This window comes from Toxotes jaculatrix, chromosome 12, assembly GCF_017976425.1.
Source record: "Toxotes jaculatrix isolate fToxJac2 chromosome 12, fToxJac2.pri, whole genome shotgun sequence".
NCBI lineage: Eukaryota > Metazoa > Chordata > Actinopteri > Toxotidae > Toxotes > Toxotes jaculatrix.
In genome coordinates, this window is record NC_054405.1 from 18,953,547 (window position 1) to 18,974,795 (window position 21,249).

The 21,249-nt window shown below is 40.4% G+C and overlaps 1 protein-coding gene across 1 annotated transcript; it reads left to right on the forward strand.

The window, feature by feature from the left end:
- The first annotated feature begins 11,258 nt into the window (after positions 1 to 11,258).
- On the forward strand, positions 11,259 to 20,373 carry ubtd2 (ubiquitin domain containing 2). Its single transcript, XM_041052202.1, has 3 exons — positions 11,259 to 11,442; positions 14,194 to 14,430; positions 18,844 to 20,373. Exons 1-3 carry the CDS (start codon positions 11,373 to 11,375, stop codon positions 19,341 to 19,343), a joined length of 807 nt encoding a protein of 268 aa, XP_040908136.1. The 5' UTR covers positions 11,259 to 11,372; the 3' UTR covers positions 19,344 to 20,373.
- The last annotated feature ends 876 nt before the right edge of the window (positions 20,374 to 21,249 follow it).

Consider the following 21,249-nt stretch of genomic DNA (forward strand, 5'->3'; position numbering starts at 1 on the left):
CATGTCACTTTGGTAGCTTTGGTCTATAAATAAGGCCTCGCTATCTTGCTCAAACGTCATTATGTGGCAGCACACACTGGTCCAGTGAGTAACTGTAAATGAGACCCTTGATCTGGTTTTGGATCACAGCCATGGTCATTGCTGCTGTGGTATTTGTGAGATTGGGAAGCACATAAATTGTTTTTTAGTTTTTAGTTTTTGTTGGTTGTGTGTGGTTTTTTTATTAGCCACACATAACTACCATTAATTTAATACTAAATTAGTGAAAAGAAAATAGCACATAAGTTACTGTTTTATACTTTAATTTTTATACAAATGAGATAAGATCCAACATCAAGATCTTAGATCAAGAACAAGATCTCCCAGTTTGGCTGTCTTTATGTTAAGCTAAGCGAGCTGACATGAGAGTGGTATCAACCTTCTTATCTAATTCCCAGCAAAACAGTGAATAAGCATATTTATGAAAATGTCAATCTATGTCAACTATGCAAGGAAACAGTTCTAAGATGGACAGGTACTTGGTAAACATGGAGAATACTAAAGACGAGGCAATCACGTGGCAGCTTTGCAGTGCATAAAATCATGCAAATACAGATCAGGAGCTTCAGTTAACGCTCACAACAAACATCAGTCACCAGGTCTGAATATAACATCTTTGGGATATGGTAGAATTTATATGATGAATTCATATCGACATGAACCAGAACCTCAAAGGAATGTTCCAGCATGCTGTGGAATCCATGTCACGAAGAACTGAAGCTGAGCGCAAAGGGAGGAACTACCCAGTATTAGTACAGTGTTCCTAATAAAGTGCTTGGTGAGTGTATGTTTGTGCTTCCTCTAGTAGTGCAAGCTGTTAAACACTTCAGCTGTCATACAAAAGCAGACAGAACCTGCAGATTCTTACAGATGTTCATGACAGAAGTACATATGTCTTTGTATGACACAAATCCTTACATCAACCTTCAAACTAAAAGCAGTCCCTCTTATGGATGGTATTTGGGGCCTTGGTGGTATTCTGGCAGCCGAAAGTCAAACAGTCCTCAGCTCAGGGTGTTGAGCTCCATATACACTGAAAAAAATGTTTCATTGAATTTACTCAATTTTAATGTTGAAAGTGGTTGCACACAATACATTCATCTAAATCTAGACATATTTTTTAAGTTGGCTGTACTAGTAATTTCAAATAAATTATATAAGCACTTTCGGCACGAAAATTCTGAGTTGTTTTTTTTTTGTTTGTTTGTTTGTATTTCCTTAGTAATTCTAACTAAACCCATGTTTAATTTACTTAAATTCATTATGTAATTCATATATTGTGGTTACATAATTTGTTATTGTGCTTTAAATTAAATTGTTTTATTCTACATTATGTAAAATATATTAATTCAATTCACAGTTTTATTTAAAACAATCAAAATGCATATGTAGATGTGGGGGTGGCCGAGAAACCCGGTATACAACAATGAGTTGTGGCAGTCTGGCGCAATTCCCAATTCCATTTTATTTGACAAAATTAGAGTCTTGTTCAAAAACTTCACAGTAAAAAAATGCACATTGGGCAACCAGAAAGATAAAAGTAAGCAAAAAGGGGAAAAAATTCTCAAGAACACTTCTCAAGAAGAATCAAAATAATTAAATTGTTTTATGCTACTGTCACAGGGAGACCCCGTGCACTAAAGTAAGGCACATGTGCTACACATGTGCCTTACATGTGTTCTTTCTCAGGTAGATTTTATCAGAATGTTGATCCTGGTGTGAACTGCTGGTGGTGATGTGTGTGGTATGAACATTTGGAGGAAGGGGTGAAGGAGAGAAGTCACACTGTGATTGTGTATTTGATTTATTGAATTTAAATTTTGTTGACCTGTCTCCTTTGTTGCACTTCTTCCTCTGTCAGACCAGGAACAGCCAAACCTGAGCTGGAGCGGTCCATTTGGTTAAATAGGGGGGTTCACAGGGGAAGAAACCAAGTGTGGTAGAGTGGGAGGGGTGTTTTGTCTTTTGTGGTGAAATGACCTGTATAAGTATCTTGTTTAAAAAGAAATATGTGTTTTTAAAGTAAGTTTAACTGAACTTCTATTTGATAATATGTTATTTAGTATTGGGATTATTGTAACTGTGCTGGAAGAGATAATTGATATTGATTTCTTGGTGTAGTCCACCAGTATAAAAGTGAGGAGGCTGTGGTGGCCGGAGCCTAAAGGAGAGAAGCACAGCTCCTGAACACAGCTCCAGATTATAGCTCCTGCCATCGGCCCAAACTTTAAGGGTATAACCAGAAAAGCAGTTTAGAGCGAATTCTTTTGTTCTGTATTTTTTTTATTCTTCTTGAGAAGTGCTCTTGAGAATTTTTTCCCCCCTTTTTGCTTACTTTTATCTTTCTGGTTGCCCAATGTGCATTTTTTACTGTGGAGTTTTTGAACAAGACTCCATTTTATTTTCAAATAAAATGGAATTGGGAATTGCTCCAGACTGCCACAACTCATTGTTGTATACCGGGTTTCTCGGCCACCCCCACATCTACATATGCATTTTGATTGTTTTAAATAAAATTGTGAATTTAATCAAAATATTTTACATGTGTAGAATAAAACAATTTAATTTAAAGCACAATAACAAATTAGCTAACCACAATATATGAATTACATAATGAATTCAAGTAAATTAAACATGGGCTTAGTTAGAATTACTAAGGAAATCAGAGTAACAAATACTCAGAATTTTTGTGCTACTTACAAAAATTACTTACATTACATTACACAACTACTTACATAATTTATTTGAAATTACTCAAAAATATTAAGTACAGCCAACTTAAAAAATATGTCTAGATTTAGATGAATGTATTGTGTGCAATCACTTTCAACATTAAAATTGAGTAAATTCAACAAAACATTTTTTTCAGTGTACCCTCTGTATAGATTTACATGGCAGATCCATATGTTACTGAGGCGAGCAGGAGATCTCATACGGCTTTACCAAGCTCAGAGAAGAACTTTAAACAAAACATTTGGTTACATAATTCATTCCATTGTACATACCACCCTAAATCCCCCCAAATTATTTTTTTTAATCTGCTATTAAGATATTAACTTGTATGACTTGTGTAACTTAATATGTAGTTATTGAATAGCCATCAATGATTTTTGGATGTTGTGACTGTTTATTCCATGAGCTTTGTGTAATAAGAACACAATACTGTCTTTTCTAAGACAGTAAGTTACATGCTAAGTCACATGCTAGGTGCCACTTCTGCTAACTTTGTAGGGTCAAACATTGGTGAAGAGGAAAACAGATATTTCGGTGTGTCTGTGTGTGTGTGTGTGTGTGTGTGTGTGTGTGTGTGTGTGTGTATAATCATTTGTACTTCCCTGTTGTGCCTTCTTGTACTTCCCTGTTGTTGAAAACCGACCCCTCCAAAGACCTGAGTACTTCCGGAGTGTGTTGTAGCTTCTAACAGGTTTGTAGCTCACCGACTGGACACTTGTGGTGTTGCCAACACTGCAACATATGGCGTCACACTAGCTGGCTGGGCAACGTTGGCAACAGGCTGCATGTGCATTCGTGTGAGTCCATGTATGTATGTCTGTGGGTATATGTATATGTGTGTGAAACCATTCTCTATGTGTGTGTATGTTTGTAGCCTGGGACAATGAATGTGTCTACGCTTCCCTCGTTGCCCGTGTGTGTATTCATGGTACAGTTCCAGGGAAGCACAGGAAGTTAAATATTCTTGATTGTCCTGCTGTCAGTCTGTCTTCCATTTGGCAGGCGCTGTTGGCTGTGTGTGTTGTCCGCCATCCAACCGAGATCTGACCTGCAACCAAAGGAAAACGTCATACAGAGTTTAAATGCGATCACATTTTGTTCTGCAAACAATTAATCACGCTGTGAGTCTGAGTTCAGTGCCATTTCCAACCATTCATTTCAGATGCAAGTTTCACTTCATTTTTCTCAATACAAACTATATGATGCAAAATGCAGTTCATGTAATGTTTACCAGCATTGAAGGGAGGCTCACTGTAACAAGAAAATAGGGGCTGTAGAATCATCACCACCGATGTTTTAGTTCCCCATTTTTAACACTTTTCTCACACTGAGGAGATAAAGACCAAACTCATTTCAACTGTTTCCTGAAATGCTTGTCTGATGTCAACACAACAAAAGTGCCACTGATTTTTACAACTCATAAGTTGCCTGTCACTATTCTAAGAAGTCACTGTACAATCACTGCGTGTTAACAGCATCAGATTACATTGCATCAGGCCCGATCTAATCTAATTAGATCTAATTAGTTTAGGATTAGATCATCATTTAGACACCTTCTCAGCCAGGCAGACTGAGCTCCACACCAACGAAGAGAAGAGACTGAGCCACTTTAATTCACGCTGGCTGTCTGAGGTTGAATGCTCCTGTCGTTTCATTGTGACTTTTATTATCCAATCATGCCAGGATGCATTAGGAGACGACTCCTGAAGAAAAATCTAATTTGACTCACGCTGCAACTGAATAATCCAAACACGACATGGAGGTGTCTCAGGCTCACTTTGTGATCACATTTCTGTGTTGCCTTGGAGGCAGTCCAGCTGTGACGCACACAATGGTAATGTAAACGTACACAGGGATAGAAATAATGCAGATACATAAGTAGGGAAGATATGCACACTGTGAAGTAATGTCTAAATACACGGTCATGTGAACCAGATCTCAGAAAAAGTAAATTGAAATTGCATGGACAAGGCTTTCATCTTCAGAATTGTACCAAGCTTCCAGCTGCTGAAATACCTGTTTAATCCTTCCCTTGTCAAACAGGAGACTCTGCTGGTTTATTTCATTATGTTGCTAATTGCCCTTTAAGCTCGGCCAAAGCCTGCTTGATTTTTCCACAACCAAACTGCATTGCTTATTATAGCGGACACTTGTTAGACAGAGAACAAACTTGTTAGTTTAAATACTGTAATTTTGGAGTTAAAGAAGGATATTCAGGGCAATGATGCCTTTTGACTTTGACTTGACTTGCCTTCTTGACTTTCCCACTGTCCACACTTGTTGTAAATGATATGTACTGTATTGATAAGTGAATAAAAGTGTTGTCTCCACAGTTTCTTATCCAGTTTCCTGCCTTTTCATTTGATAACCAGGCTATGTCAGAACAAAATTTATGAAGACCACTCAAAACTCCAATTTATGCTCAATTTAACAAAATGTAATAACATACAACGCTTCTCTTTGTTGTCTTGCTGGTAAAGCCTGAAGCTCTGCGGATCTTGATGACATCTCGTCTGATCATGTGGGTAATTGCTGTAAAAGTTGAGCAACCACACAAACAAGCAATGAGAATAAATGTCTGTTTATGTCTGTGAATGGCCAAACTATGATTACAGTTGTGTCCTTGTAAAACCTCATTCAAGCACCATATTTATCTTTCTATCATGGGTGGTGGATCCATATTTCATATGGTATACCTTCTGAGGGTCTTCTGAAGCCTCTGAGAAGCAGAGAAAATTAAAGGCATAATCCTTTTCATAGCTGTGGTCTTAATGTTATTTATACAAATGTTCATTTTGTTAGTCACAGACAGATACCATACAACTAGATAGATAGATACAACTAATTGACTTTGCCAGTTTTACAGCCACTCCACAAGCGTGGCCAAAAACAATGTATTTGTGGGTGTCACTAAAATTTGTTATGATATTTTTTAATGTATTAATAGTCACTTTGTTAAAATACTCTTTTGAACACTTTGAGGATCGTTGTTGAGTCTTTTTCATAGTTAAGGACAGTTAGGCCAGATTAGGACATAGATAGTGAGGTCCCTTTTTTGGTCACAAAAAAAAATGTTGTTTAACAGGATGAGTCATACACAACGATTTATCACACCACAGGTTAGAATTTCTCCATTGGGTTCACTCCTTGAAATACCCCGCTGTTCTAAATCCCAAGGCAGAACAGTGAAGTTACACAACAAGATTTGTCTTGGACATCGGTGATAGCTAATGGCCGTGAGGTTACATGAGCAGTAGTGTAATGTATTGAGTGTAAAGGTTTACATCAAGTGAGATTATAGCTGTCTTTATGGAGCAGATGGAGCATATACAGTATGGTGGTGTGCGAGACCGCACACCACCATACTGTATAGAGATTTCTGAGATTTCTGAGCTTTACCATAACAAGTCAGGTCTGTGTGTGGATTTGCTTTGTGAGTGAGACACACACACACACACACACACACACACAATAAGAGAGCGCAAGAGAGACTCTGGAATGATAAGATATACGAAGCCACCAGTACTGCAGCTGTAATGCCCAAAATTAGTAAGAGGAGGTCAGCTCCAACTCCACCATCTCCCACCATTTCTCTCTCGCTCTGTCCCTCCCTCACTTTTGTAAAACTGAGTCAAAGCAATCCTTTCAACCGTAACAAGGGTAATTTAAGGTTTAATTATGGTTGTGTTGATGTATTAGTGCCGAGGTTCTCCAAACTGGATGTCTGTTATGGTCTCCTGTCTGAGAGCTGCAGTCGTTGTTGATATTAATGCTGATAATATATGGAGGAGTAAGAACCTAATAAAGCATCCATAACTCTTACCTAAAGAAAGAATACAATAAACCTTTGAGTTATACAGCATCAGACTGCAACAGAGTTCAAAGTGAGTTTAAAGTTTGTATTTCTGATAGAAAAAAAATAACAACTCAGCTGTGTACATTAGCACATCTGGTTTTGTTTTTTTGGTTTTTTTTGGATAGTCCCGTTATTCCTCACTGATTTGTCCCCAGCTTGGTTGAAATTTAAAGAGGAATGTCCTCAGTGAATAGTCAGTCCGAGTTTAACCTTAGAATTGTCCTTATCTCTGCAGCTGCAAAGCCCACCCCAACACCATGATGCTGCTCCCACGCAGCACAGAAGGGATGGTGTCAGACAATACGTTCTGCTAAAGATACTGTAAAACTTTTGTATTGTTGAATTGTATAGTTCTCGACAGACCACAGAATTTTTACTCCTGGTGTTTTACATGTCTTTTTGCATGGCTGTTGTCATGAAGGTCTGGCGTATATAATATAAATTTCAGATTTCTAAAGTGCTACACAGATTATTGTCCTATCGCCATCTCCCATTGCAGCCATCTAATTCTCCCCTCCGGCCAAGGTCATTCTTGCCCAAACCAGATTTAAATATATGCATTTTTTCCCCATTTAATTATGTGAACTGTAACCATCTGTGTTCTTGTTAAGTCCCTGCAGTACAGGTATTGATCCTTTTCCACTAAACAGCATTTCCCAGCAAACAAAACAGAGAACTTAATTAATCTGTGCACAGATTCGAGGAATTAGCTGAGAACAGGGCCTACGCACAGGTGGTGAGTTCGGATCGCTCCCTATTGTTTTCTGTGTCCCTCGACACCAGCATTATCGATGTCTTGGCCCAGCGCTGTGATATATTGTTCACACTTTAACCAGTATTCCACTGAGGGGAATAAAATTGTTGTACTGTACGTATGAAATAAAAGTAGACTATTCATAATAATGCACACTTGAGTATCTAAAAGGGGATTGGAGTGCATGTCCATTCTAATCCAGATAGATTTGAAAATGCTTCTTTTCTGTCTCTATATACACCAAGTAAATATTTAAACCACCTCTGAACAGGACAAAAAGGCCAATTAGTGTGGCCAGAAACATACACCTTTGCAAAAAACACTAGCATATTGATTGATAAATGAAAACCTTTCATAACTATAAACAAAGCACATTTGTTTACCTCAAAGAAGCCATTTTTTGTCATCTGATTCTCATTCGTATTTTTTATATTACACGTTTTGTTTTTCAGGCAATCACATGATGTCAGTCGGAAATGTGTCTGTTTTTTTTTTAGACATCTGCACAAGTTTTAAATACTGAATTGAGGGTCTCAATTCTCTGAGGTCAATATAATGGGAAAATGCAAAACAAAGGGGCCAAGCAGTCTTAGCTACACTTAGAGCATCTTTTGTTGAATGGCACTTTTATCCTCAGGGCCAACTTGACCTGAATCTTCATTCAATCCTGTCCCGTGTCTCCATCTCTCTTTTTTTAATTTTTTATCAGTGAACTGTGACACAGAAGAGAATCAGTGGGGGTGTGCAGTTGGCACTGAAGAGGCAGGTAATGGTAAATCAATGAAAGGACAATCAACTGTGTGCCATCCGTCACCCTCCTTCACACACAGCTGGAAGTGAATGCATTTGAGAGCTCCAAGCAGCCCAGTCTCTCTAGTCTCATCAAATACATTCTGTGCTTGTAAGTCTGGGCTGAGGGGGGAGGGGGTTGATAGATAACAGTAAATCAATGGATCCACTAGTAGCCCTATCTTCAACACAGATGAGGTAGTTGAACATCTTCAAGTGGCCAGACAATTTGAACTGTGGCATCAGACAGATAATTGGGCAGATGTAAGGCAGCAGACTTTGGGCCAGTGCAAGGACCAGGCAGTTAAGAGTAAATCAATGACGAGCCTATTAACCTCTGTGTCAGCTGTTCTGTTGGCAAGATGAAAAACAAAGGAGAGGCTGCTGAAGAAGAAGATGGATAAAAGAAGAAAGGGTGTGGATAGTGAAAGAAGCAGCAGAGAAATGCCAGATGAAGAAGAGTCAACTCCAAAAGCCTGTGAAAGGAAAAGACAGTTGGCCAATGTCTGTCTAGCTCTTTTTTCTTTTTTTACAGCCTGAAAAATGTTACCTTGTGTATAGTTGTTTGCTTGCACAAGAGACAGACAGCTGGGCAATTATTGCCTCAGTGGCCAGAGTGAACAACCATAGTGTGGCTATTTCCAGTTTTCTTTCAGATGCATCATATCAATTTTTTTTCGGGGGGGGGGGCTAAAAATGCACACAAACGTTACAGTAGATGGTCGACATCAGACATGATGACGACCAAAAAGGTGCTGATAGGGTCACAGACTTTAGTTAATTCCCTTTCAAAACATGGATAAAAAAATAAGAAATAAATACTGACCCTAAGGGTCTGTAATCACAGAGATTCAACCGTTTAACCCCCATCACTCCAGTTTCTCTCTCTCTCCAGTATTCTCTCTCTTTTACACGCACACAGACAGTATTTTTTGGGTACTTCAGTCTGCAGTTCAAACTCTCTAGCACCATCTACTGACTGAGCCATGTACTAGCATTCTTTTGTATTAGTGCACTTACTCAGTGACTGACTGATTCTAAGGCTAAAGCTGCTACACAAAGACATTTTAATTGGTACACAGCTAGTAAATGTGAAAACCACCAGCAGAAAACACTGTCTGAACAAAGTAAACATTACATAGGTGTCCATTCAGTCTTAAAGTGTCCACCCTTTACTTCTGCTTAGTTAGTGACTATATTTTCTGTAGTAGGTTGAATGCACACACAGAAGAAACTGATTGTCACAACACAGTTCTGTCACATATATTTATATTAAGTAACACAGATGTGTTGTCTTAGCATACATGGAGTTTCATTCATTCCCCATTTAACTGCCATTAAACTTCATAAGTCTTTCTGCTGATTAAATGCTTTGAATACACTTTTCGTGAGTTGTGGATGTGAAACTGTTTTGTTGTGATAACTGTAAAACAAAGTCACTAGGGGTCACTATAGTTCACAAATGAACTTGTCACACTTTCCATGTGTGTTTAGGCAACAGCCTATTCTTGCCTTGAACAGTCAGTGTGGGTAACATTTCACAGCTTACTGTGGCCTCCAACAATGCTACAGTGAACAAACAGCACTAAGTCTGGGATTTTGATTGGAACCATTCAACCATGTGTTGTGGAATTTCCCTTAAACCTTTTTAGGACATGTTCATAAAAATGTGGGTTTGAGAATCTGTAAAGCGGAAAAGCCTAAGTAATCTCTATATCTCTGGGGCTCCTCCTTGGTCCCTAAAATAAAAACATTCCCAACTAAAATCACTTTCAGGAGGCAAAACAACACACAGTAGCACCTCCTGGACAAATCATCCCGATAAAAGGTGATATCCAATCATTTTCAGCCTTAATAGGAGTTTACACATAAAAGATCGTACAGACGATTCTGCTGAATCTCCTGCTGTGACCTTGATCACAGAGCATGCAGCAATGTCAAGTGTGTGTCTCGGTAACTTGTTACATCATATTACGTCATGCGGACAGTCAGAAAGGGGTTTCCAAGTACAGCCCTACCCTGCATAAACATGCCTTCTTTCAGTTCCTAGCATTTGGAAATAATTGTAATTCCAGACAGCTTTGTTGTAAATTTACCCTCGCTATCCCGTTGCTATTGTGTGTCCATGGACATGAGTTACTCTGTGTGTGTGTATGTGTATGTGTGTGTGTCAGTGTGTCAAATTACACTCAAGTCTCTTTCTTTAGGACAGTCCTAAAGATAGTGACCAGGCAGGAGTGTGTTTATCTGGTGTAACATTGCAACATTTGGATGCAGAAATAAAGACAGAATAACAGCAACACTATACAAGAGAAGAGATTATTATAACCATCTACAATCTACTCTGCATTGCAAAATCTGATTTTTATCTGGAAAAAAAGGCAATAAATAAATTTCAATAGTGTCCTTGCCTGCCAAATTCACTCTGGGCTGTAAAATGTGTTCTTTATTTTGTGAGCTGTGTTTTACCTGTGCAGTGTACATGTGAAAACATAAAAAAAAAAAACTCCCAACAGTTAAACCCCTGAAAGCCCAGTTTTTCAATGGAGAATGAGTAGGAGAGAGGAAAGCAGAATAGACCCGCTCCACCAAATTTCGATTACAGGGGTATAACAGTAACAACAGGGGGGCTTCCTTGACATTCAAGAACACAAGGGCAATTTGATGTGTTCTTCAGGACAGCAAACAGCTTCTCTGAACACAAACACGCACCACGAGTCAAAACACATTACCATCAACAGAGGCTAAACTCTAAAGCACACGTGTGCTGCCCCAAAGAAGATGGCATCATTTTTCTTTTTTGGTACTGTGCACTTCTCCTTTGTTCTCTCTTCCTCCTTTCTCCCCCTCTTCTTTCCTCTCTCGGTCACCTTGTCACGATGTGAGCCTCTCCGTCTTTCTTTCTCCGCCTTCCATCCCCACAGATGAAGAAGATGATGCCTGCTGCGCCCCGCCAGTGCTAAGAGGAAGAGGGGAGGGAGGGAGGAAGGAAGGAAGGAAGGGGGAAAGCAAGGGAGGACAGGAGGAAACGAGGAGAAAGGAAAAGACGGGAGGGATTGAGGGAGGGAGGGAGGAAAGGAAGGAAAGAAGGGAAGGGGAGGGGGGAAGAGAGAAAAGCGAGAGAGAGGGGCTAGTGGATGTAGCTCTAGCTGTGGGCCGGGGGGTGAGCTACCCAGCCCGGGCTGCTCTGCCGAAACATCCATGGGTGGCTGTGTCGGGAGCCACCACGACTCTTCGGGCAGCTTAAACGAGAACTCGGACGGTACTGGAGGTAACTTACAGGGCTTATCTACATCTTTTAGCGCCTACGCGTTTGGCTCTTTTTTTTTATTATTTGGAAGAAGGGGAGGGGGCTTCCTCTAGGCTTTCTGCATGTTGTCCTGGTTGGAGGTCCTCTTCTTCTTCCCTTCCCGTGTATCCGAGCCAGACAGAGCCGGAGCAGACGCGGCAGCCCTTCCCGGGTATCTGCCTCCACACAGCAGGCCTTGAAGCGCCAAAATGACGCCTCGTCTGCTCGCTACTTTACAAACTGGGAAATATTTACTGTGCGACGCTGCCTCCCTTTGTTCTTTTGGTGTTGACTGAGCTAGCCGGCTAAAACGTAGCCTGGTTAGCTTGCTAGCTTTTCTGCATAACAAATATGGGTCACAGACGGCAGAGGCATGCAAGGGAAAAACACAGGAGAGAGACAGTCTGATCTGAATTAGGTCTCTGCTCTGTGACTGCTCATAAGTTATCGTTAGCTTAACACAAGCTGCACTAGTGACTGTGACTTATTGGGGATTTATTTTGAGACACAGGTTTGTCTAAGCAAGATGTGGGAGCATGTCACGTGTTGCAAAGTGTGAAGGGTGAAAGGAGGTGGGTGTCAAAACTTAAAGGGTGTTGCAGCTTTAAGTGAAAGGAAGTGTGTTTTTCACACTGCAACTTAGTCTGTGGTTATGTTCTGTGAACAAGGCCTGAGACCAGTAAGCACCATGCCCAGTAAAACATAACAGAAGAATGCAGGCTCATTGCATTTATTGAGCAATATGCAGTATTGCATTCAGTGTCTAACGCTGTGGGGCACAATTACTCAAGCAGTGACAGTGTGTTTTTGTGGATTAAAATATGATTAAAACCATGTTTAGGGGACATCAGTTTTTTTTCCAGGGTAGGATAACTTCACCAGAGGTGACTGACAGGGTTGGAAAGGGAGATAGCTATGGCAAGCATAAAGGTCCTCGGATAGAATTGAACTGGGGATTGCGTTTAGATAACGCCTACCTCAACCACAGGCCTCCTTTGTCAAGAGATTGTTTTTGAGGTGCTGCAGACAACTTTGTAGTGTAGCTTCCTGGTTTGTCTTGTCTGAGGAAGGGTTCAGCTACTGGCCAGTGAGTTATTTTTAATCACAGATTGGGAGGTGAAGCTGGGTTGGGGGCTGGGAACTGATCGCTTAGAAAGGTTGAGATATAGTCTGGCTTCCTTAATGTCTTCCTTTTTGCCTCTGAATCTGATCCGCAGGTCACATAAACAGGTCTGAGATCCCTTTATCTGCGAAGTGTGTCGTAACAAGGGGCTTTGCAGTGTTAAAACAGATGCAGCCAAGCAGCTGGTACTTGACACCTTGCTGGATGTGGACAGAGACAAGGCAATTAGACCTGAACACATGGAAATTTATCTGCTTTCACCAAAACAGGTGTCATAACCAGGTTTACCTAGTTCAAGCATGATAGTTTTTGGTATAAAACTGTTACATGTACCAGCCCACATTTACCCCTAAGGATTTCTCGGAACTGCTGAAAGACAGGTGTTACTAGGGCAATGTTTAAAGGTAAAGTAGTAGATAATGAGTAGACACATGATCTGGAAAGTAAGCTAATGCATACAAGGCAATACAGAGGAATTCAGGCAGGTATTGCAGGCAGGTCACCATGACTAAAGTGCATGCAGTTTCTAAATCAGTAAGAGCTGCTGCTGGTATTTTACACAACCACATAAAATCCATTAATATATGTTTATATATGCTGTTATCTATTTCAGTTTGCTGCTGCAACACCTGAATTTTCCCTCAGGTACAACTGAAGTCTATCAGCTTATTTTGTCAAACAAGGACCTCACTTATCCACTGTCCCCTCAATTGAGTGCCATAATCTGGTGGCATAATGAGACAGTTTTAACAGTGCGTAACTCTTGTATACAGGTGAATTATGATGTTATATAGAACCAAAAAAGGGAAAAAGTGAGTGTAAACCATCCCTCAGAGGTCTTATTTACTACAAACAGTCATTTGAAGGTTGGTGTTGTCAGACTGTGCCATGTGATCATCGGAGTACATGTGTGCCAGCAGCAGGTGTAACTCAACACCTTGATCCATCATCCTCCCCTCTCCTCTCCTCTCCTCTGTCTCTGTACAAAGACACACACATACTATACACACAACACATGTACACACTGTCCTGTACCTGTTGTCCCCTTCGGTGGTGATCCAGATGGTGTTGTTCATCAGCCATTCTGCTGCACATGTTAGATTCTACAACCCCAACCCTTTTAACTGGGTTTAGTAACATAACACTTCTAGCTTCAGTTTTGCTTTGTGTGTGTGTGTGTGTGTGTGTGTGTGTGTGTGATGTACTCTCATTTTTAATCTGCAATCTGAGCTTAGTTGTGTACTTGAGAAATCTTAAAAGACGTCTTATTCTCCTCCTTTACTCTCCATCCCTGCTTGTCATTTTCATCCTCTGTGTATTCCCCCACCTTCTCTCTCTGTATGACTGTCATCTTTCATTCCATGTCTGTCTACTTTCTTTTCCCTACATCCCCATTTTTTTTAATGTTTTTGTTATTTCCTTATCTTGGTTATCCTAACATCCCATTTTTTTCTTTCCTCACCTCCTACCAATTACCCCACCCTCACTCTCATTCTCTGTTTGTCTTTCTCTATCCTTCCCTTCTGTTTTTGTCTTCTTCATCTACTCTCCCACCCTCCTCTCTTCCTCTGTCTTTCTTTTCCCTCCATCTCTCCTACCCTCCCTCCCAGTGGCTCTAGGGCGTAACCAGCCCCTGAAGAGAGAGCGGCCTAAATGGAAAAGTGACTACCCGATGACTGAAGGCCAGCTGCGCAGCAAGAGAGATGAGTTCTGGGATACGGCGCCAGCATTCGAGGGCCGGAAGGAGATCTGGGATGCGCTGCGGGCTGCGGCCAGCGCCTTTGAGAGCAATGACCACCTTCTGGCTCAGGCCATCCTCGATGGGGCCAGCATCACACTGCCACATGGTAACACACATTTCCAGACTCATATACGCAGATAGTGTTTGTTTTACTCTTAGTGAAATAACAGTTGGGTGGACGTTCTGGAGGACACTGCAGTCGATGATTACCAAACACAGGAATTTCAACTCCCTCTTCCTAAGATCTCTAGGGAAACTAAGGAACTCAGCTGTCAAGACTTTCTTTACAGGGATGCAGATCTTGTTTTTTGGGCTTGTTTTCATCAGAATTGTTTCTTCCTTTTATATATATATATATATATATATATATATATATATATATATATATATATATATATATATATATATATATATGTACACACACACACACAGTCTTCAGAAAACATTTTTGACCTCATTGGTATCTGCAAAACAATGGTAACAGTATTTGGTATAGTAGTATGTAGTATGGAGTTGGGACACACTGAGAGAGAGTTGCTGCCACTCCACCTGCTAAATATCATTCACCACTATTAGATGTAGATTGTAGGTGGAAAATGAAACATGAGCCTAATGCTACAACTGCACAGACAATTTCTTGCCTCACAACAGCCTAATTTGTGCTTCAAATTTAATCAGGTGCTTATTTTGGTATATAGTCTCAGAATATTCATGTTTCTGTTAGCTTAAAAAGTGGGAGCAAACCCCATGATAAAGCAGCAAGGTTAAGGCTTCATATTGCTGGGTGAGGGAAAGAGCTGCCCGTCATCTATTGCACAGCCCACTTGAAAAAAAAAAAAAAAACAAGTGTCTCAGGCTGATATATCTACAGCCCTACAAGATCACAATAAGAAAGGCAAACACTGTGAGACAGCTTTGCCAGGTCGTGACATACATTCCTGCCACCAGACAGCGGCCGTTACCACTCGGGGGGTGGCGCTCTGAAAATTAGCTCTCAAATTTTAATAGGTTATATTAATAGAGTTAGAATCGAGAAGCTTCCCCAGGAAGTTTCTTATACATCTTCTGTAGTTTCAAGTGTCAGCTAATGTTAAGTGTTAGAAACACTGCAACACATTACTGTTCATTTCTGTTTGAGTGAGTGGCTTCTATGCTGTACTTTTTGCCATCTTAGACAATAATTGATCTTGTAGTGAATATGGACCTAATTACAAGCATCTACAGTCTTCAGCCTGCAGTTAAAAGGAGTTAAAGAACCTCTAAGTGTATCTCAGTGACCACATTTTAGAGTTCAGACTTAAGCCATTAGGGGCTATATGGTGGAGAAGGAATCGATAAATAATAAATGAAAAGGGGTGTGTCCTTTGTCATCTGAAAGTAGGATTTAGTGAATTAATCACTCACGTAAGCACACTAAAGATAGGGCATCTTCAGAAACACACACAAGAACATTCACATCGACCAAATCAATAAAATTGAGTGTTAGCCTGCCCAACCGCTCCACACAGTAATAATTAACAGCACAAACAGGTTCTCTATTTGTGGATGTGCGTCATTCTCTTTATTCCTTATTTGTGTCACCTCAGAGTCATTACCTCAACCGAGAAAAGGAAGAGTTACCTTTTTTGTGTCGGAATGTCGATGTTGTGAGTTTTGGAGGTGTCATGTTTTGTCCACATGATGGCATTCTCGGTTTTCCCTATCTGTCAAGACTTTCATATGAAAGTCCAAAAGGGTTTTTTTTTTTTTTTTTTTTTTTTTTTTAGGTATTGCTGAAGGTAAAGGTCATAAGCTGATTAAATACTGATTCTCATTATGAAAAAACAGGCTGAAGTGACTGGCTTGCTCTGATATAAAACATTTTCATGTCCTTGCAAGGATGGTATACTCAATATCCCTTACCATACTGACACACCATCACCAGTACTGTGTATTTGAAGTTAGTATACTAACTTTTATAATTTATATTATAATTTATTTCCTGTTTATCAGAGGCAATTTATTTTTGAGGGGACAAGCTGGCAACCTGCCCTTTTTCATACTTTTTTCTTAAGTGAACTCCCCTGCAGGAAACCAGGGTTGTGCAGTATTATTCTGCTTGTGAGCCTATAAGGACTCTAAATCTGAAGGTCTCAACGAATCAAACCGACTTCGCCTAAATCAGATTCAGAACCTCAAAAGTGAACCTCATGGTGCCACTGGGTGACAACTCTTGGGATCACCAAGAGAGTCTCAAGAAGTTGAAGAGTCTGTACTACTACTATACTAATATTACAATATAGTGGAGACTTTGTTGTTTCCATTCAGGAAATGGGACTATTTAAGGTTTTTTAAAACTCCCACTCTATGCATAATGGAGATGTTTCACTAGATGTATCAGTTAATGGGCTCATTTTTCACTCTATATAATTTGATTGGAGACTAACTCGATCTGCGGTTGTCTCTGTGAAGCAGATTCACATCATTGTGTGCATTATATTGTTGTATAAGTAACTCAAGCTACTTTCTGTGTGGCCATTCAAAACTGCACTGCAGGAAGAAAGCATTTTTCATGCAAGCAAAGGTTTTCTTGCTTTGGTCATAATGTAATCTCTTTAATTCGATGCGTGGTTGATTCCTCCTCGCAGGGATGTTTTTTTTTTCAATCTGAAGTCTTGTTTTATAAAGAAATTCCACAACAAAAAGCATTAGCACCACCTGGAATCCATTAGCATTCTGCAGCTGAAGGATAAACAGAGAGGTGGAGCCAAGTGGAGAAGAAAAGAATGAGTGAAATATAAAAACATAGGGATTTCTATCCAAATAATGTTTGTACAACCATGTTTAACATTTATCTTGTATTTATAGTAGCCTTTTGTGACATTAGTTATGACAGCTTCCACAAGTTCAGCTCTCTGTCTCTGCTCGTGTCGCAGTGTTACATGAAAGGAAATGAATAATTAAACTGGTGTTTATGGCAGATTGAATGCAGTTAGGTGTGCTGAAATATCAACACATCTGCTGTATCAGATGTTGGGGAATCTCAGTTATCATATTTAAAATTTCAGTTTTGTTCCTGACAGCAGCAGAGAGCTTTAATACCTTAACAACATGCTTGCCACTTATGTCACTGTGTTGGTATGTCAGCAAATTATTTGGTTGCATAACCCACAAGAGTTTTCCTACATACTTTTAAAAGAAGTAACTTGTTATGCGGCTGAAATAGTCACCGTTCAGTTTCAGAAACAGAGGAAGTGAAGCTCTCTGTCTCTCTGCCCCTTTCTCTCTGATGCTCAAATTCACTGTGGTGAGCCCGCGTTCTGAGGCATAGTGTGGCCTTAACGTTCTCACCTTGACCACAGCAGCCATCATCCAGTGCAACAGCGTGTGGGCTTTTTCTGACTTGTTTCAGTCTCACTTACCACTAAGCCCATTCAAATGGCTCGTGTCTCGGTTTAAGTCATAAAACAACATGAGCGGTGCACTGACCGTTTAAGCCTTGTTTACAAAAATAGACTGTCGAGAGGTGGACTTTCTCACCCTCGTTATAAATTATTTGGTTCTAGTTTAGACAGTTGAAGATAAAACTTTGGGGATGAATAGGCTTTGGAATAATCTTAAGTGTAAAAATCTAAGGCAAGTAATCTTTGCACTTAAAACATCCATTACACACAATAAAATTATTTGATGTTTTGTGATAATAAAAGTGGAAATAAACTATAATGCCTGGGGAGCGGGGGGGTTGGGGCTGTCTGAAATCCCCGTGAGGACCCCTGGGGTCCCCCCTGTGAATACCACAGTATTAAGTTTCTGTTTGTGGAATAATTTGGCCTCTTCACTACAGCTTATTTCCCCATCTTTCCACTAAGTCTGTTCTCTGTGTCTGAATCACAGCAGTGACACAATGTCTTTTGATGTAGTAGATACATGACAGCAGAAACATGACATTCCCTTGTCCCCTGCTTTCACTCTACAGTGTTAAGTCTGTGTTTTGTGTTGAGTCCAACTCTCATTTCTCCATTTCATCTTACTACAGCAAAAATGTGAACTGGTTTTTGGCTTTGTTAGGTGGAAAAATGATGTGAGCTTTTCGTTTTTGTTTTGTGAATGAAATGATGGCAATATACGAAAGAACACATTTATTTAAATACAGTATAAAAGTGACAAAAAGTTATTGAGCTCAGGTTTAGCAAGGTACATTAAATAAATTTTAGTTATTAAGAGCATGACTTATCCAGGCCATTTGAAAACAAAAGATGAAGGGAAAAGTGGAGGGACTACTTGAGAAGTTCACTTTGGTTGATAATTGATATATTGTGGAACTTCCCAGTTGAACATTTAACTAGTGCTCCCAACATATATATTTTATTGGCATGTGGATTAATTCCAATATATACCTTATAACTTCCCTATTACTGTGAAGTTGGTGATTTTGGTAAGAGGGTTAAAGTAGACTTGTTTCTCTGAGGATGTTGTTCTGTGGCCTACCACATCCTCATTGAACATTATTTATAAGTGTTGTTTTTTTCCTTTCTTCCAGGAGCTCTGACTGAATGTTACGATGAACTTGGGAATCGATACCAGCTACCGGTCTACTGCCTCTCTCCCCCCGTCAACATGATTGAAGAGCGCTCTGATGAGCCTGACGGTTCAGATCCAGACTCTGGGGCTGCAGACCCGTCGACGGGGAGCGCCAGTGACCCCGACTCAGGAGGGGAGTGCCAGCTTCGACTGCGGCTCTCCACAGGTCGCGACCTCCGGCTGGCGGTCCGCTCCACCGACACAGTGGGCATGATGAAGCGTCGTCTACAAAGTCAGGAGGGTGTGCCTGCCGCAACCCAACGCTGGTTTTTCTCAGGTCGGCCACTGACAGACAGACTGCGCTTGGACCAACTCAACATCTCCAGGGACTATGTAGTGCAGGTTATCCTCAGCCAGCCTCCACCACCAGAGCCGGTAACTTCAGCAGGACATATACCAGAGGCCTCTGGGCCAGTGGCAGTGGAGGGAGTGGAAGAACCCACGCCAGTGGATAATTAACTCGCCCCCCAACCTGGCAGCCTGGAGGTGGGCATACCAGTGGGCTGGCAATACAAAAGGAGGAGGATAAGAAGGGACAAAAAAGAAAGGATGAAAGTTGGATTTTCTCTTTTGGTTTGCACTCTCTTCTCTTCTCTTCTCTTCTCTTCTCTTCTCTTCTCTTCTCTTCTCTTCTCTTCTCTTCTCTTCTCTTCTCTTCTCTTCTCAGTTAGTTGTTTTTGCTGAGAAGGGCTCTGTTTGGTCAGAGGTTGGCTATCTGCCGGAGCAAAAAGGACTCTTGAATTGAGAAAAGACTCTTACTTTTGGTTTTACACATTGAAATTTTGACCTTTTTAAAGTCTTTTTAACTGTTCCTATGGAAACCAAACAACAAAAAGAGAACTTTGTCAGATGGCTTAAAGGGTTTTCTTAGCAACGCTGATGTTCGATTGTTTCTGTGTTTCAGTTTCCAAGTTCTGTTTGTGAGGCTACAGGGTCATACATACATTTTCATTACAGATATTTTTAATTCAGACAGTTTAGAAAGAAATGAATAAAAATAGTTTAACAATCACAATAGTTATTCAGGCGGTTCCTCTTCTTTATATGTCAATCAAATCAAGAAAACGCCATCACCTGGGGATTAAGTCAGCATGGTAACAGCTGTAAAGAAAGGTGTTCTTTTGGTATTTCAAGCAAACAGATATGTCCTCCCTCTTGACAAGAGGTTGCAGACAGGAGGGTATGACTTGATGTTTTACCAAGCTGCTGCTGGATTAGATACTTTATTTCACTCTGCTTCACAGAACAATCAGAGTATTCATGTAATAAACATAAAGTAGTCAGCCTGTGTGTGTGTGTATGTGTGTGTGGGTGTGTGTGGATGTGTGAGTGAGTGTGAATAAGTGATTTGAGCGCGTGGATGTTCCTATATGATCAAGACAACCACACTTCATGTGGCTAAAGGGTGGACATCAGAAACACAGTTACATATTTTGATTAAAAATAGAATGTTTTTAATTAAAATGATCATTGTTTCGATCTCTGTCTGCTTGTGTGCTTTGAATATTTTCATGTTTTGAAACAGAGCTGCTCACTGCCACTTTATAGCTAATGTTCGTTGTTAAAAAGGCTGAAACTACACAGTTTCTCCAACTCCTCAAACTGAAACACTGTACTGTCATATGTGGGCATGTTTCTCTTTCAAATATCAGCTGTGTACATACATGCCTCTGGACACATTACCACTGATGTTCCTGGAATCATTGGGTGTTTCAGGCCTTTCAGCATCATACATCCTCCCCCAGGTGACCCAGCTGGGGCTAATCATTCTCCATTCTGCGTTCTCCCATTTTATACAAGCGCCCTGTTCCTTCAGTCTTGCCACCTTGTAGGCTCCCATCTCCGCCAGCGCTGCTCTCACCGCTTCCTGAACTATCCTTCCTGCTGCTGGTGTTCATTTGAGGAGTTGGAAAGGATCCTGGCTCAGCTCAGCCTGAGCCTAAAGCCCTGCTTTAGCAACCCTCACATCACTTCAGTCCCTGTACTGTACCACTTCTATGGGCTCTTGTTACCTTGAATTCCCCCTCCGAGGATTTGAAAGGTAGTTACTGTTACTCCTTGCTCCTTGAAAAAGTAATTATTACTAATTACTTTTGTTAGTCGGCTGTCAGCTCAAAGTTACCTCTAATCCAAATCATTCACACCCACATGTCGCATTGTTTGTATTTAACTCTTATAGAAATGGAAAACAAGACTTTAAAAAGGGGGCAGCCGTACAGTTTTGAAGTTTACTGACCATCCAGCAGTTAGCTTAACTTCATTAATATTAGTCATATCAGCATAGCTAATTTAGAGGCCAAGCACTATCTCTAACAGGACAAAGACTGTATATTAGAACTGCTTCCCTTTTCCTTTGACTTCCTTC